Source organism: Ursus arctos, unplaced genomic scaffold (genome assembly GCF_023065955.2).
Source record: "Ursus arctos isolate Adak ecotype North America unplaced genomic scaffold, UrsArc2.0 scaffold_32, whole genome shotgun sequence".
Lineage (NCBI taxonomy): Eukaryota > Metazoa > Chordata > Mammalia > Carnivora > Ursidae > Ursus > Ursus arctos.
The window spans coordinates 354,286-367,481 of NW_026623008.1; the positions used below are offsets into that span (position 1 = coordinate 354,286).

At 65.2% G+C, this 13,196-nt stretch overlaps 2 protein-coding genes across 3 annotated transcripts; both read right to left on the reverse strand.

Moving 5' to 3' along the window:
• Window positions 1-242: 242 nt before the first annotated feature.
• Window positions 243-3,059, reverse strand: TNFRSF18 (TNF receptor superfamily member 18). The gene is made up of 5 exons (XM_057305499.1): window positions 2,894-3,059; window positions 1,913-2,032; window positions 805-892; window positions 436-638; window positions 243-367 (listed from the first exon to the last, which is right to left on the reverse strand). The coding sequence occupies exons 1-5, from the start codon at window positions 3,057-3,059 to the stop codon at window positions 243-245; spliced, it is 702 nt and encodes a 233-aa protein (XP_057161482.1).
• Window positions 3,060-7,044: 3,985 nt separating this feature from the next.
• On the reverse strand, window positions 7,045-12,921 carry TNFRSF4 (TNF receptor superfamily member 4). 2 transcript variants are annotated; one of them, XM_026520111.4, is made up of 7 exons: window positions 9,848-12,921; window positions 9,482-9,604; window positions 8,872-8,973; window positions 8,453-8,519; window positions 7,703-7,899; window positions 7,426-7,530; window positions 7,045-7,333 (listed from the first exon to the last, which is right to left on the reverse strand). In XM_026520111.4, exons 1-7 carry the CDS (start codon window positions 9,993-9,995, stop codon window positions 7,263-7,265), a joined length of 813 nt encoding a protein of 270 aa, XP_026375896.1. In that variant the 5' UTR covers window positions 9,996-12,921; the 3' UTR covers window positions 7,045-7,262. The 2 variants fall into 2 exon arrangements, with proteins under 2 accessions (XP_026375896.1, XP_057161259.1); XM_057305276.1 differs by lacking the exon at window positions 9,848-12,921 and having other exon boundaries at window positions 7,052-7,333; window positions 8,872-9,660.
• Between the last annotated feature and the right edge of the window lie 275 nt (window positions 12,922-13,196).

A 13,196-nucleotide genomic window follows, 5' to 3' on the forward strand; every position in this document is an offset into this window, starting at 1 on the left:
GCCATGGCTGTGGCTGCATTTCCCATGGGGTCTGGCCACAGCTGCTGCCTCTTCTGCATGGTCTGGGAGACTGGTCACTGTCACCATCCCCCCACCCACTTCCACCATCGAGGGGAGCGGGGCCGGGCCCAGAGCTGGGGCCCCACAGCAGGGTGCAGGGCCCTTGCTCCCAAGGGTCATCCCTGGGACACTTCCTGGGAGAGTCTGGCTCTGCGTCTGCTGTGGCAGAGGACAGCCAGACCTCACACCCACAGGTCCCTCGGCTGGCCCTTGTCCTCTGACCGCTGCTCCCCCCGCTCTTCCTCAGGGAACTGGCAGCTGCAGGCATCCTCGGCTGCCGGCCGTGCCTCCAGGAGCAGCTGGGTCTCTGCAGAGGGGCTTCAGTCAGTGGGCAGGCCGAGGGCCCACCTCTCCCACCCCGGGGACACAACTGACCTGGGGGCCACGCGCGTTGCCTCCTCAGCTGCCAGATGTGCAGGGCAAGCTGGGCTGCGGTCAGGACCAGGATGCAGGCGGCCACGGTGAGGAGGACGATGGTCAGCGGGTCATGCGGCTTAGTGAGCGGCAGCCCCAGGCTACACACGGCATTGTGCGTCTTGTTCCCGGGGAACATGGTGGGATACCCAAACTGGGAGCAGCTGGGACACACGGACACAGAGCCCTCAGTCAGCCCTCGGCCACCCGAGCAAACCTCCGCATGGCTGCTGTACTCTGAGTTGCGTGTGGGTCACCGCACCAAGAAGGACAGGAGGGGCCCCTCCCTCAGGAACTAGCTAGCCACCTGAAGGTCCCACCAGGACTCACTCTGACCAGGGTTTGCAGCGACCCTCTTGACCTCCAGAGAAGGTCCCTGTGGCACAGTCGACACACTCAAAGCCGAAATTGAAATTCCCTGGAGACAGACAGACAGCCGGGATTTGCGGGGGTAGAAGAGATGGGATCCATCTGGGGCCTGGGTCCACAGCAGAATGACTCCCACACACCTTATCCATTGGACAGAGATCTCTGATGCCTGCAAGACTGGAACCTGGCAAAAATCAGTGCCCAGGTGTGCCCCATTCCAGGGCAGGCATCTGGGGGCAGGCAGACCGGAGGGGACCTGAAGGCTGTGACCCTGAGCTGAGTGGACGTCCCTGGGGGATCTGGGAGAGGAGAGCTGTATGGCACATGGCCAGAGGGGAGTACAGGGGCCTAAGGCGGGAGGGTAAGGAAGCCCAGATAAGGTGGAAGTAGAAACCAGGCAAGAATCAGGCCAGGCCTTATGCTTGGTCCAGTAGCCTGGAGGGCAAGAGGCCAGTGAGGGTCCCAGAGACAGGAGGTGAGGCTTGCGCCCCAGCTGACCCTAGACCCTGCCCTACCCTTCCTCACAACACCCCTCGGTCTACACTATGCCCCTCCCATCAGGTAAACGGGCCCCAAGAGGATTTGAGCTGCTCCTTCCAGGAAAAGGTTGATCCCCAGACAGGGCAACAGGGGACAGGCCTAGCTTCATCAGGACTGTCCCCATGCAGATGCTCAGGGTACGTGGAGTACTGGGGCATCGGCAAAGCCAGGGCCTGAGGGCTAGACAGCCCCCGGACACCCCCACTACTCCCCACAACCAGCCCTGAGGAGTACCCTCGAGCTGGAAAGAGGAACCCAGGCTAAGAGAGGGAAGGACTCCCCAAAGCTGCTCGGGTGCGAGGACTCCTGTCTGGGCTATGGCAATAAGCGGCTGACGGCCCCACCCACCCGGCTTCTCAGGACCCGAGACGCCCGTGCCTGCCTGCCCAGAGGACATGTCTGCACCCTCCGCACACACGCACATCCTTCCACACCCTCACGGCACCCGCGACACACCCGCTCCCGTGAGCTCGGGCTGGGCCCTGGCCAAGCCCACCGCCCGCTCAGGTCGCAGCTGCCAGTGACTTACCGTGAGGCCGCGCCTCCTGGCCGGGCGGGCAAGTGTGGTGCTTGCAGGTCTTGCACTGGGGGTCGCCACAGTGGAACCCTGGCTCAACACACATGCAGTCCTCCTCAGGACAAACCTCAGCTGAGCAAGAGAAAAGCCAGCCCTCTCAACAGCTGGGCCAAGCCCCTCCCACCTCAGGACTCCCCCCCCACCCCACCCCCAGGCCCTCCAGAGGGAATGGGGTGATATAGGGAAGGGCAGTCCATACCCCCACCCTCAGGCAGCCCCAGGGGGCAGAGGGCACCTGTCTGGGAGCCAGGACCCCAGTGGGGTCCAGCTGTCTCCCCCGCCAGCCACCGAGCTCCTCCACCCATGTGGCCCGGCTGTGTCCCCCACTGCCCTGAAGCTGCTCCCACCCAGGGTGGTTGTGACTCTTGGCATGTGACCAGAACATGTCCCTGCTGGACAAGGGGCCACCTGGGGGACCTACTCCCTCTCCCCTTTTCCTCCTGCCTGTCCCTGCCTGCCACACAGAGACTTTGGGCCCTCAGAGACCCCCTCTTCCAACCATCAGGCTCCAGCAGGGTGACACTCTGGGCTGTTTTCCAGCAATATGTGTCCCCAAGCTGGCACATGCCACTTGTGCCTCACCCATAGAGGCAGGTCCGAGGTGGGGGTGGTGCAGAAAGTGGCCCAGGTGACGGCGAAGGGCTCACTATCCACTCAGTAAGAGCTGGGACAGCCTTCCTCCACCTTGGGACCCAAGACCCGCCTTGGGGAAGGTTCTCGCACCCCTAGCCCCTGACTCCCCCTTTGGGCCACGGCCAGAGCTGAGCTGCTCTCTGCCCCACGCCCCCTCACCCATTCCCCTGGGACGGTGGGCTCTGGACCCAGAAGGTCTGCCCCCCGCCCGTCGAGGCCGGAGCGGGCCTGGGTGTCTGAGGGCAGGGAGAGGGCGCCGCGCTGCTGCCCTCCGAGACAGGCTCCCCGCGCGGGCCTTACCCGGGGCGCACAGGCGACAGCAGCGCGCGTCCGTCCCGGTTCCACGCAGAAGGCGGCCGGGGCCGCAGCTCAGACCCCCGGCGGGGCGCTGGCCCAGGCCCACCGCGCAGAGCAGCGTGACGCCGCACAGGGCCACGCGCGCGCCCCTCGCCTCCATGGCACCCATGGCGGGACGGAGCTGGGAGATTTGAGGGGACGGCCCCGCCACGCCCCCATCCGGGCGCGCCCAGACCCCGCCCCGCAGGCTGACTCCGGGAGGGGACAGAAGTTGTTCCCATCCGCACCGGCTGTGACACCCGGCAGCTCGCAGTTCCAGGGGCGGGCGGAGCACCGGGGACCCGGGGGCGGCGAAACCACTCCGTGTGACCACCGTGGTGACGACGCGTCGTTAGCGTTTTGTCCCAACCACAGAGCGCACAGCCGCGCGGGACCCCGCCGCAGACCACGCGCCCTGGTCCAAGCCCAGCGTCCGCTGTCACGAACGGCCCCTGGGGGGAGGGCGATGGCGGGGGCGGAGCACGTGGGAAGCCTCTGCAGCTCCCCGCGAGTCTGATGCAGCCCAAAGCTGCTCTAAATAATAAATACTCTTTTAAGTCGGCTGAGCGCAGCTGTATCTCGGGGAGGCGGTCTCCGCAGGCTGCAGAGTGCAACCACACAGGGTGGGGCCGGGGGCCTCCAGGAGACTCCCGCGCTGGCGGGGTCGGGGGTGACCTTGGGGGTTCCTAAGTGTTCCTGCCCAGAGACTAAACATGCCCCACATGTGTGCGTATGGGGGAGAGTCGTGCGCTGAACACAACCCGCATCCCCAACAACGTCTGGGGCAGGACTGGAAGGGAGAGGGTCAGAAATGTTTTCTATTCAAAACCTGCCACCTGTCAGGTCTGAAGTGAGGGTTGCCTGCAGGAAGGGTGGGTGCTGGCTGCTAGGTGGCAGACGGCGCCCTGAGGTGGGTAGTGCCCACAGGTGGGCTGGTTCAGGGACCCCCAGGACGGTCTGGCCGGGGACTGCTCCCTCGCTGTGCCCCCCTTGGTGTCTGGCTGGGTCCCCTACCCCTGCCCCAGCTTCCTCAGGAGGGCCCCACGGGCTCTTACAGATCTCCTCCAACTCCCTCGTCCTCAGTGAAACCTGCAGGCCCCAGAGCCGCCATCTGCCAGCATCATGGCCCTGGCCACCGATTCTCAGCACAGAGCCCCACACCAAGAGGCCCCCCACTTGCCAGGGATCAGAAGGGGCCCTCCCGCTTTCCAGGCACTGGGACAACACCCCCCTTACTTTCTGGGGATCAGGACAAGCCCCCTCACTTGGCCAACAAGGTCTGACCAGGCTCCAGGTGGTTCCGGCTCCCCAACACACATACATACCCGCTCCTTTGGGCTGCAGCTGTGCAGACATGCTCATGGCTTAGAGCCCCCAGGGGAGCCCCTCACACCTCCCAACCCAAGGACCTCCTCAGATCTTGGGCGAGGTTGCTGGTAAGGAGGGATCCGGGCATTGACCAAACCCTCCAGTCTCTTGAAGCTCTGGCCCAGAGGTGGCCTGCTCAGGTCCCAGCTCTAACTGCAGGGCTGGTCCCCACCCAGACCTTTCCGGGCAAATCTGGTCATCCTGGAGGGTGTGGCGGGCCAGCTCCTGACTGAGCCCTCAAATCACAGAAAATTCAGCCTCCAACACGCCGTGAGACTGTCCCTTGTCTCTCTGAGCTTCCGCTTCTGCATGTGGCACAGAGGGCTTCTGGGGCCCTGCCTCCTCCAGGAAGCCTCCCTGGGGCCAGGGTCTCAGGAGTGGGACCTCGCTTATGCCCTCGGGCTGAAGGTGTGGTGACAGCTGTGGTAGTGACCTTTGAGACCTGGCTCCTTTTCTGAGGTAAAATGAATTAGCCCGTTGTGACTCGGCTCTCCAAGCCCCAGGATGCACAGCCCCTGTGCAGGGGGTAACCTGGTCGTGCAGGGAAAGGGGGGCTCTAGGGTGGGCCGTAGCTCCAGGGGGCCCGAGCCCAGCGGAGCCCTGAGATCTCCGGTCAGCTCCCACACCGGGCGATGAGTCTGAGCACTGGGACAGAGAGGGGCTCACACAGACCAGCAGTTCTAGACCTTCGTCCACTGCTCATTTCAAAGACCCGAGGGGTCCGTCCGGTCTGTGGCAGTACAGAGTCCCCCCGGTTCTGGTAAGTGCGCGACATGCCGTGGCCCAGGAAAGTATGATCGATACCCAGTGCTTGTCAGACCGTGCCATGTGTCGGCTGGTCCTTCTGGAAGCGGTGTGTGGTGGGGACGGGTGAAGGGGAGCTGGAAAGGAGGAGCTCTGTGCAGAAAAGGTCCGCTGGAAGGGCCCGGGGGCGAGTGGGAGAGGAAGTTTCTTCCGTGGCCGCCAGGGCAGCGCAGAAATCAAAGGGCCAAGGTCAAATGCCCACAGAGACAGCGGCTCAGGAGCGAGGCCCCTCCAGAGGCAGGCGTGGCGTCAGCCAAATGTCAGCGCCTGCGTCTGCCGTGTTGTTCCAGCCCCTCCGGAAGCCCCCGCCCCACCGCCCCTAGCCGCAGGCTGCGGGGATGAGAGGAGCCCCTACAGCTGGGCAGCGAGGGGGAGGTGAGCTTATCTGCTGTCTGTGCTTTCCAGCACTCGGGGCCGCTCACCACAGCTCTGTATCATCACTTGTTCCAGCTTCACACACGTAACCCTGTTCCTGTTAGCAGAGGGTCCCTCCCTCATGGAGTCCAAGAAGTAACCAGAAGGGTGGTGGCCCGTGGAGATGGGGATCTGACGGCAGCAGGGCCGGATGGGGCACCGGGAGGGGGAGTGGAGGAAGGGCCCAGTGGGAGAGGCGCCTGGGGGACAGGGCTCTGGGCAGGGCCACAGCTCGAGGCCCAGGCCTGGGGGTCAGGCAGGGCCTGGGGTGGAGAAAGTGGGACGGTTTTCAGCAGGCAGTGAGAGGCCAGAGAGTGTGCTTAGGGTCGGTGTAGAAGCAAAGAGAAGGTGACTCCGTCCATCTTTGTACCCCAGGGCAGGCATGGAGCAGCCAGGCAAGCGGAGGGTGTCCTGGCTGAGGGAAGAGCTGGGAGGCGTGGGGAGGAAGCCCTGCCCCCACCCTGCCCCCTCCAGCCCGTCCCACAGCACCTCTCCACAGGCTCCATGCGGTCCTGGGGACCACTGTTCCCAGATCAAGGGTGCGGGTTTGCTGCCTGTGTCGAGGGCACGGCTTCCGTTGCTCTGCTCACTGCCGAGTCCCAGCCAGAAGCCTGTGGGGACTCGGTGTGGGTGAGCACGGACAGCTCTGTCCTCCTGTGCAGTGTTCGGGCCGGGGTGGAGGGCTCAGAGGACAGGCCTCTGGGGCGACCTTGGGGAGAAAGCTGGCCCAGGAAACAAGGAGGGTTGGTGGCCAGGGCTCTGCCGAAGTCAGGGCCCAGAGTCTCTGTGGCTGCGGGTCACCGGCCGCCGCAAAGGACATTTGCCATCTGGCTTGGCAACCCAGCAGGAGAGGCGCCATGGCCGTGGACGGCACGTCACAGTCAGCGGGACCCTCCCGTCGACGGGCATTGGGATTCTTCTGCACTGGGGCCGTTTGTCCACACCCAGGGCAGACCGAGGCTCAGCCTGATTGGAAATCTCTACTTTCCCAAAGTGGTGATGCCCAACCTTCACCACTCGCTACCCGCGACCCACAGGCAGGTCTGGCAGGGCCTGGGGCTCACGGCGCCTTGAGGAGGAATGGCTCTTGAGCTCTCTGCTCTGGAAGGACACACAGAGCCTGAAGGGTCACCCTCAAACGTGCCCTTTGGGGCCAGAGCCCCAGGTCTCCTACCTGCTCCCGCTAATGCCAGAGCTGTGGGCTCGCGGTGGGTGCCTGGGACCTACTCACCCAGGTTTAGGGGCTCGGAGCAGCAGCTCCTGGAATCCCCCAACCAGCTGCTGGGTTGTCTAATCCCCCCAGGATATTTATTTTGGCCTCCACGTCCCACCGCAGGTGCCGGGATGTGCCCAGAGAAGGGGTGAGGACGGGGGTCCTGGCGTCTCTGAGTGGGGTCCGCTTGAGCCCCCGACCCCACACCCCTGCCTAGACTGCAGATCCCTCTGCCGCCAGAGCGGGCACAGCCCCAGCCCTCGCACTGTGGCTGCGAGGCCCCCAGCCCACTAGCCCAGTCAGAGACCCACAGTTGCCAAGGTCAAGGTCGTTTATTGGGGGCACCACGCTGGGCAGGGAGTATGCACAGCATACGTAGCAGAGCCCTGGGTGCCAGCCCAGGAGCACCTAAAACGGCGCAGGGTGGGGTGGGGGGAGACGGGGCGTGGCGGCCTGTGCCTGGGGGCACCCCAATGCCCCTCGACGTCTAGCAGACCCTCTGGGCCCCCAGCCTGGGGTGGGAGCGCAAGCTGCTCAGATCTTGGCCAGGGTAGAGTTGGCGTCAGCGTGCTCCTCTTGGATGGGGGTCCGGAAGCTGTTTCCACCTGGGGAGGAGGAACGAGCAAGAGGTGGGAGGTGGGTAAGGGTCTCAGCCCTTTGGGAGGCAGTCTGGGCTGGGGCCACACTGGGTACTTACTGGGGGGCAGCCGCCAGGCTCTGTGGTGCAGGAGCAGGGCCAGCGCGGCCGCCACGGGGGCAAGCAGGCCCAGGCCCAGGCCCAAGACAGCAGCCAGCTGGGGGCCTGTGGGGAGGCAGGGTCCGCTGGTGGGGGGGGTCCACCAGAGGAAGGACTCCACCCCTGGAGGACCTCAATGAGGGCAGAGGGCATCACCACCCCATCCCTCTCTCCCCACCCCCCTTCTCTTTTGGGTTGGGGGAGGGCCCTGCTGGGGTGAGGCCAGGCCCCCCCTTACCCCTGGGGGGCTCCGTAGGGGGTGTGAAGGGCCCCTGTGAGGCCCTGGTCCAAGCCGTGGTGGGCTGGGTGGTGGGGGGCCAGGCTGGGGGGCCCTGGGTCTCCCACGGCAGTGTGGCTGGGGGGCTCCTGTCCTCGCAGACAGCATCCGAGCTTTGGCTGGCTGGCCTCACCGTACGCTTCCCCATCAAGGTACAGCTGAGGAAGGCAGGGGTGTTGATCAGGCCGGAGGCCCCCCACTCCTGCCGACTTCTCCCAGACGGACTGGATGGGCCCAGAACTGAGATAGGACCAGGGAGATGTGGGGAGCAACAGGAGATCCACACCCGATCACCTCAGGCAGCATCACACTCCCACCCAGGGGACAGGCCAAGGACCCTGCCCAGGCCCCATACCCCCAAGGGAAACTCGGCTACACCCGGGGCCGCCTGCCCCACACCCTCGTTCCCCATTTCCCCTCGCTCTTCTCCCCACACTGTCTCTTCCCAATCTGCTCCAGCCTCACCTAACCCTCTCAAACCACCCCCTGCTCTCTTCCTGTCCCCACCGCGGAGTCCCCAGCCATGCATGAGCCGTGCTCTCTATCCTTGCAGGGCCTGGGATAGAGTCTCATACACTCCTCACTTCAGCCAGGCTGGTGGGAGGAGGCTGGACCAGGGCTGAGCAGGTGGGCAACATGGTGGGGCCAGGGTCATGGGGGGACAAGGGCCATTCGGGGGGGCAGGGGCCAGGGGCCCCCCAGGTCACTCACTTGGTCCAGGGCTTGCAGGCCCGGTCGTCACCTGGGGAGAATTGTCCCGGTGGGCATGGGGCACAGTCTGCAACAAAGACAGCAGGACAGTCTCTCCACTGCCACCTCGGGGACCTGGACGCAGCAGCTGCTGCAGGCTAGTCCTGCAGGGCTGGGCGCTCACCCCCACAGCCTCCAGAACCTCCTCCCTGCCACACTCCACCCACTGGCCCTGACCCAGGTGACCCCACACCCCTTCCTGGCTTAGCCTGTTTGATGGGGGAGAGAACTTGGGATGACCTGGGGTTGGGGTGCAATGGGAAGTGAGAGCATGTGATGTGGAAGTCATGCTTCCTTCACTGCTCCCGAGGCCCCCACAGGCACAGACCCTGACCTCTCATGCACACGCTGCCCACCCCCACCCCCACCCCCAGGCTCACCGACTCCGCGCTTGAAGCCGTCCTGGGGCTCCGTGCCTGGCTTACAGCTGCAGACGGTGTCCTGTGTGGCTGTACATCTCCGCTTGGCTTCGCTCCCACTTCCTGGGGGGTCAGGTGAGGCAGGCACAGTGGGCGGGAATGCCAGGGCTGCCAGGGCTGCAGGGCAGGCTGGAGGACGGAGGCCAAGGGCTCCCAGACCAGCAGCCCCCTCGCAGCCGGGCAGCTCCTGGTTCTCTCCCGTCCCTGGATGCCATATTCCTTCTGGCCACGTGGCCCCTGGGACGCATCCCCGTGGCGGTTCCAGCCTCCCTTCCCACCTCGGGCCGGGCCCGCAGCAGGACCCTCGGTGGCGGTGGCGGTGGCGGTGGCGGTGGCATCCGGCTCTCACCGCCCCCAAAGGCCCGCTGGCAGGCACGTGCTCCTGCCCGACTCCACGTGGTCTCAGCCCCCTGGGAGGAGGGAGGGGCTTCTGGGGGGCCTCCGTGGTGCAGCAGGCCCCACTGTGGTTTGGGGTTTGTTTCTGCGGCTGTGGGGACCTCCTGCGAGCGCCTGGGCGGGGCGACAGGGACTCAGGTGGGGGTCCCGGGATCCGGGCAGGGGTGGCGCTCACTCTGATTGCACTGTGTGCAGGGTTTGCAGGGTTCATAGTTTGTAGCCTCATTGTAGAAACCAGGCGGACACGGGAGACACAGGGTGTCCTGGCCTCCACTGCAGCGGCTCTCCATCCCATAACCTGCAGCGGGAGGCAGACAGGACTCAGCACGGCCCAGCACCCCCGACCCCAGTCCTGGAGGCCCACGGTCCTGGGCCTGGTTGCAGGTTACCCACTCTATCAGCCCGAGTCCACTAGTGTCCTGGGACCCCACCTGCATGTTCCCCTCTCCCCAACCCCCGTCCCCATACGTCTCCCACCCCCATGTCCCAGGTCCCCTTGTCCCCATAGGCACCCCTCCCCAACTCTGGCCAGGCCACTCACCTGGTGGGCAGTCATGACAGCACTTGCCGTCTTTGGGGTAGGCATTCTCCACACAGGTGAGCCCGGCTGCAGTGCCCAGCACAAGCCCCAGGAGTAGGAGGGCAGAGTGAGGCCCGCTGGGCCGCTGAGGCTCCACGAACATCCTCATCTCCGCGGGCGGTGCAGGAGTCTGGGGTTTTTCCTTGCAGGATGTGGCTATAAGGGCTGCGGAGGAGGGGTGGGGAGGGAGAGAGGAGGAGGGGACCAGGAGGAGGGAGGCCCAGGAAGGGCTGGGGACCCCTGACCTGGGCTGGTGGCAAGAAGGCAGCTAGTCTGGGCAGCAACCCTCCAGGCTGTGGCTTCTCTCCTGCCCTGGGCCCCGGGGCCCTCATCCCCTCAACTACGTCCACTAACCTCAGGCTCAGCCAGCTGGCAGCTGGGCACCAACCCGGCACACAGACCTGGGGCCAAAGTGAGGACCCACAGCCTCCTGACCCCTGCCAGGGCCAGCACATCTAGTCTGCACCCACCCCCCCACACTGGACCTCTCTTGCCCCCATCTCACCAGGGACGTGGAGCCCCTTTGGCTGGGCACACTGGGTACCCTCCTGCTGTGCCCAGCCCAACCAAGCCGTTTGGATGAGGCTAGTCTCCGGAGCCCTCCACAAGCTCGCTCCTCTGGGGACCCACTCTCCCTGTACAGGGCCGGGCAGACCCCTGGGGAGCAGGTGGCCACTCCCACGATGCCCCCCACAAAAGGCTACATTTGCGCCGATCCTCACCGCTCCCTCAGCAAAGGGGTGCACGGGGCACATGGGTACACAGGCAGCACACTGGGTCAGGAGACAGGCCTCTCTGCTCTGGACCCTCTACGGGGCATTGGCTCAGGAGGAAGAGCAGCGGTCCGCAGACTCCAGAGCGTGCTCCCTGGCCCGAGCGTCCAAAACTCAGACTGAGGCAGTGGTCAAGAGCTTTGAGGGGCCTGTGCCTACACGCGGAGCATGCAAGCGTGTGGGAGCGCGTGCAGGGGCGCAGGCGTGAGTGGCGCGCATACGAGTGCACAAGCAGGGGTTAGGAGCTGGCCTGTGTCCCCAGACTCACGGGGTGAAGCCCTGACCTCCAACGTTTGGCCGTTTGGAGACGGGACCTCTAGGGTGGTGGTAAACTTCAGACGGGGTCAGAGGGGTGGGCCCTGATCCCAAAGGGCTGGCGTCCTTCTGGGAGAGACCCCAGGAGAGCGCAGAGGGAGGCCACGTGAGGACAAAGGAGAAGGCGGTGTCAGCCACCAAGGACAGAGGCCTCAGGAGAAAGCAGCCCTGCCCACACTTGCTCTCAGACGCCCGGCCCCAGGACTGGAGACAATCGTCCACGGTACTGTTAGGACGGCACCTGCCCTGTACCCTGGGTACAAAGTATGCCTGGGAGCATGTAGGAACCTGTGTGTGTGTGAGGCACGTGTGTGCGGCTGCTCCTGTGACGGTGGGGGTGAGGGGTCCACCTGCACCCACTCTGACTCCCTGGCTGGGCGGGGGGCCGGCAGGACGGCTGTGTCCCCCCCGGGGGCCGGGCCAAGCCGGCCTCACCACATACCCACCCTGGGCTTAGGGTGTCCCAACAGCTCCAGCGCAACAGTGAAGGCTGGGATGACCCACGGATGGTCCCCCGGAGCACCTGGCGGCCTCGGACGTGGGCGCGGCAGTTCCAGGGCAGGCGGGAGGGCCGTGTGCAGGGCTGCGGTGTGTGGAAGCCTGCCCACACCGGCTCCGACATCACTGGGTGCCCTTGAGGCAGGGAGGCTACACTGTGTCGTTTTTGTACCTTTCACACCGTAACCTTGAGATGAAATGAACCATCCACCAGTTAATGTACAAAGTTTCAGGCAGAGGGCCTCGCTCAGGGAGGAGAGCAGGGTAGAAGCTGGAAATTCCCCTCCCCGACTCCCCAACAACAGGTAAGAAAGCTGAGCTCACCGGCCCACCTGTGGGAAATTCCTCCCCGGCTGTGCTGGGCAAGGCTGCCACAGCCGAGGCCACGGCCCACAACAGCTGGGGCGGAGGGAGAGGCAAGCTCTGCCAGCGGCGGGGGGGCCACGCAGGGGAGGGGATCACAGCATCAGGCAGCCTGGTGTGCGCGTGTGCGCCCCCGTCTTCCGCAGACGGTGAGAAAAATCTTTTTTTTAAGTTGACAAGCTGTAGCCTCTGACATTGAGCTAACTTGGGAGTCTGGTGGGCAGCACCCCCTCCAGCGTGCCCCTCTCCTCCTCTGGGGGCACGTGGCAGCTGCCTGGCCTCTGGCGGTACTGGCCCCCACGGCCCGAGGCCTTGCACACCTGGCCCACGTATCAGACATCTGTCACGCTGACCCACAGAGCAAACAACTTACTAAGCACGTCAGGCGCCTGCCCAGCTTCCATCCTGGGGGCCCAGCCGACCCTGGGCTCAGCCCACACCTGTGCCGAGCATCACACAGCTGCTTGCTGCCGACACCCACGTGGGCCTGGCCACCATGGGGACCCCTGCTGCCACACACTCCTGTCCCTTCTCAAGTCTTTGTCTGCCTGGAAACCAGGGCAGGTGTTACCGCACCCCAGTTTCCCTACAGCGGCTCCACCCCACGCTGTGCAGAAGCCGGTCCCTGTGGCAAGGGCGGGTCACAGGGGCAGCTCAGGGCAGCCCCTCTGCCCACCCGGCTGGAGCCCCCACCTGAGCAGGGCCCTCTAAGGCCTGAGTGGACCCACTGGCTAGAGGAGCTGTCCGCTGAGACGCCATAGCCCACGGCTCTGGGCGAAGGGGATGACCAGCACGGAGGGGTGCGGGGGCAGGGGGCAGGCGCTGAAGGCGGCAGCTCGGAGGCACGTGAGGTCAGGGACCTTCAGTCAGTTAAACTCCTCACAGCTCAATGCCCTCTGTCCCCACACACCACATAAGCACTGGGCACAGCTGACCCCCCAGAAAGGGCCTGGGACAGCAAGCGTGAGAAAACAGGTCTGGTGGGACCTCCGCCAATAGCTGTGTCCCATCCCCAGGCTCTCAGGCCCCCCCCAGCCCGACCACAGGCTCAGTGAGACTCCAGGTCCCCTGGCCACCTCTGCTGCGTCCTCCACAGCCAGGCCGGCTGGGGCTCTGAGGTGACTCTTGGTGGACTCCTGCGTTCTCCCCCCAGCCCCTGCCCCAAGGGCTTGTCCTCAGATCTTCCCTCTCTACCAGGAACTCCTGTCCCCCCACCCAGCCCCTCCCAGGGGGTCTCACCCAGGCTCCAGGCTCCTGACTTTGAATCCGCAGCCCAGACCCTCAGCTCCCTGCGACAGCCCTCTCCCACGTACCCTCGGGCCTCCCCATCGCTGAACACATCCCTCACATGCAGCCCCACC

Coding starts and splice junctions, on each gene's coding strand:
- TNFRSF18 (XM_057305499.1), bottom strand. CDS start 3,059: ATGGGTGCCATGGAGGCGAGGGGCGCGCGCGTGGCCCTGTGCGGCGTC. Junction 2,033..2,893: donor CTGTCGCCTGTGCGCCCCGG/GTAAGGCCCGCG, acceptor TCTCTTGCTCAG/CTGAGGTTTGTCCTGAGGAG. Junction 893..1,912: donor CCAGGAGGCGCGGCCTCACG/GTAAGTCACTGG, acceptor GTCTGTCTCCAG/GGAATTTCAATTTCGGCTTT.
- TNFRSF4 (XM_057305276.1), bottom strand. CDS start 9,601: ATGGGATGGAGAGCCGCTGCAGTGGAGGCCAGGACACCCTGTGTCTCC. Junction 7,900..8,452: donor GCCTGCAAGCCCTGGACCAA/GTGAGTGACCTG, acceptor TGCCTTCCTCAG/CTGTACCTTGATGGGGAAGC. Junction 7,334..7,425: donor AGCCTGGCGGCTGCCCCCCA/GTAAGTACCCAG, acceptor CCTCCTCCCCAG/GTGGAAACAGCTTCCGGACC.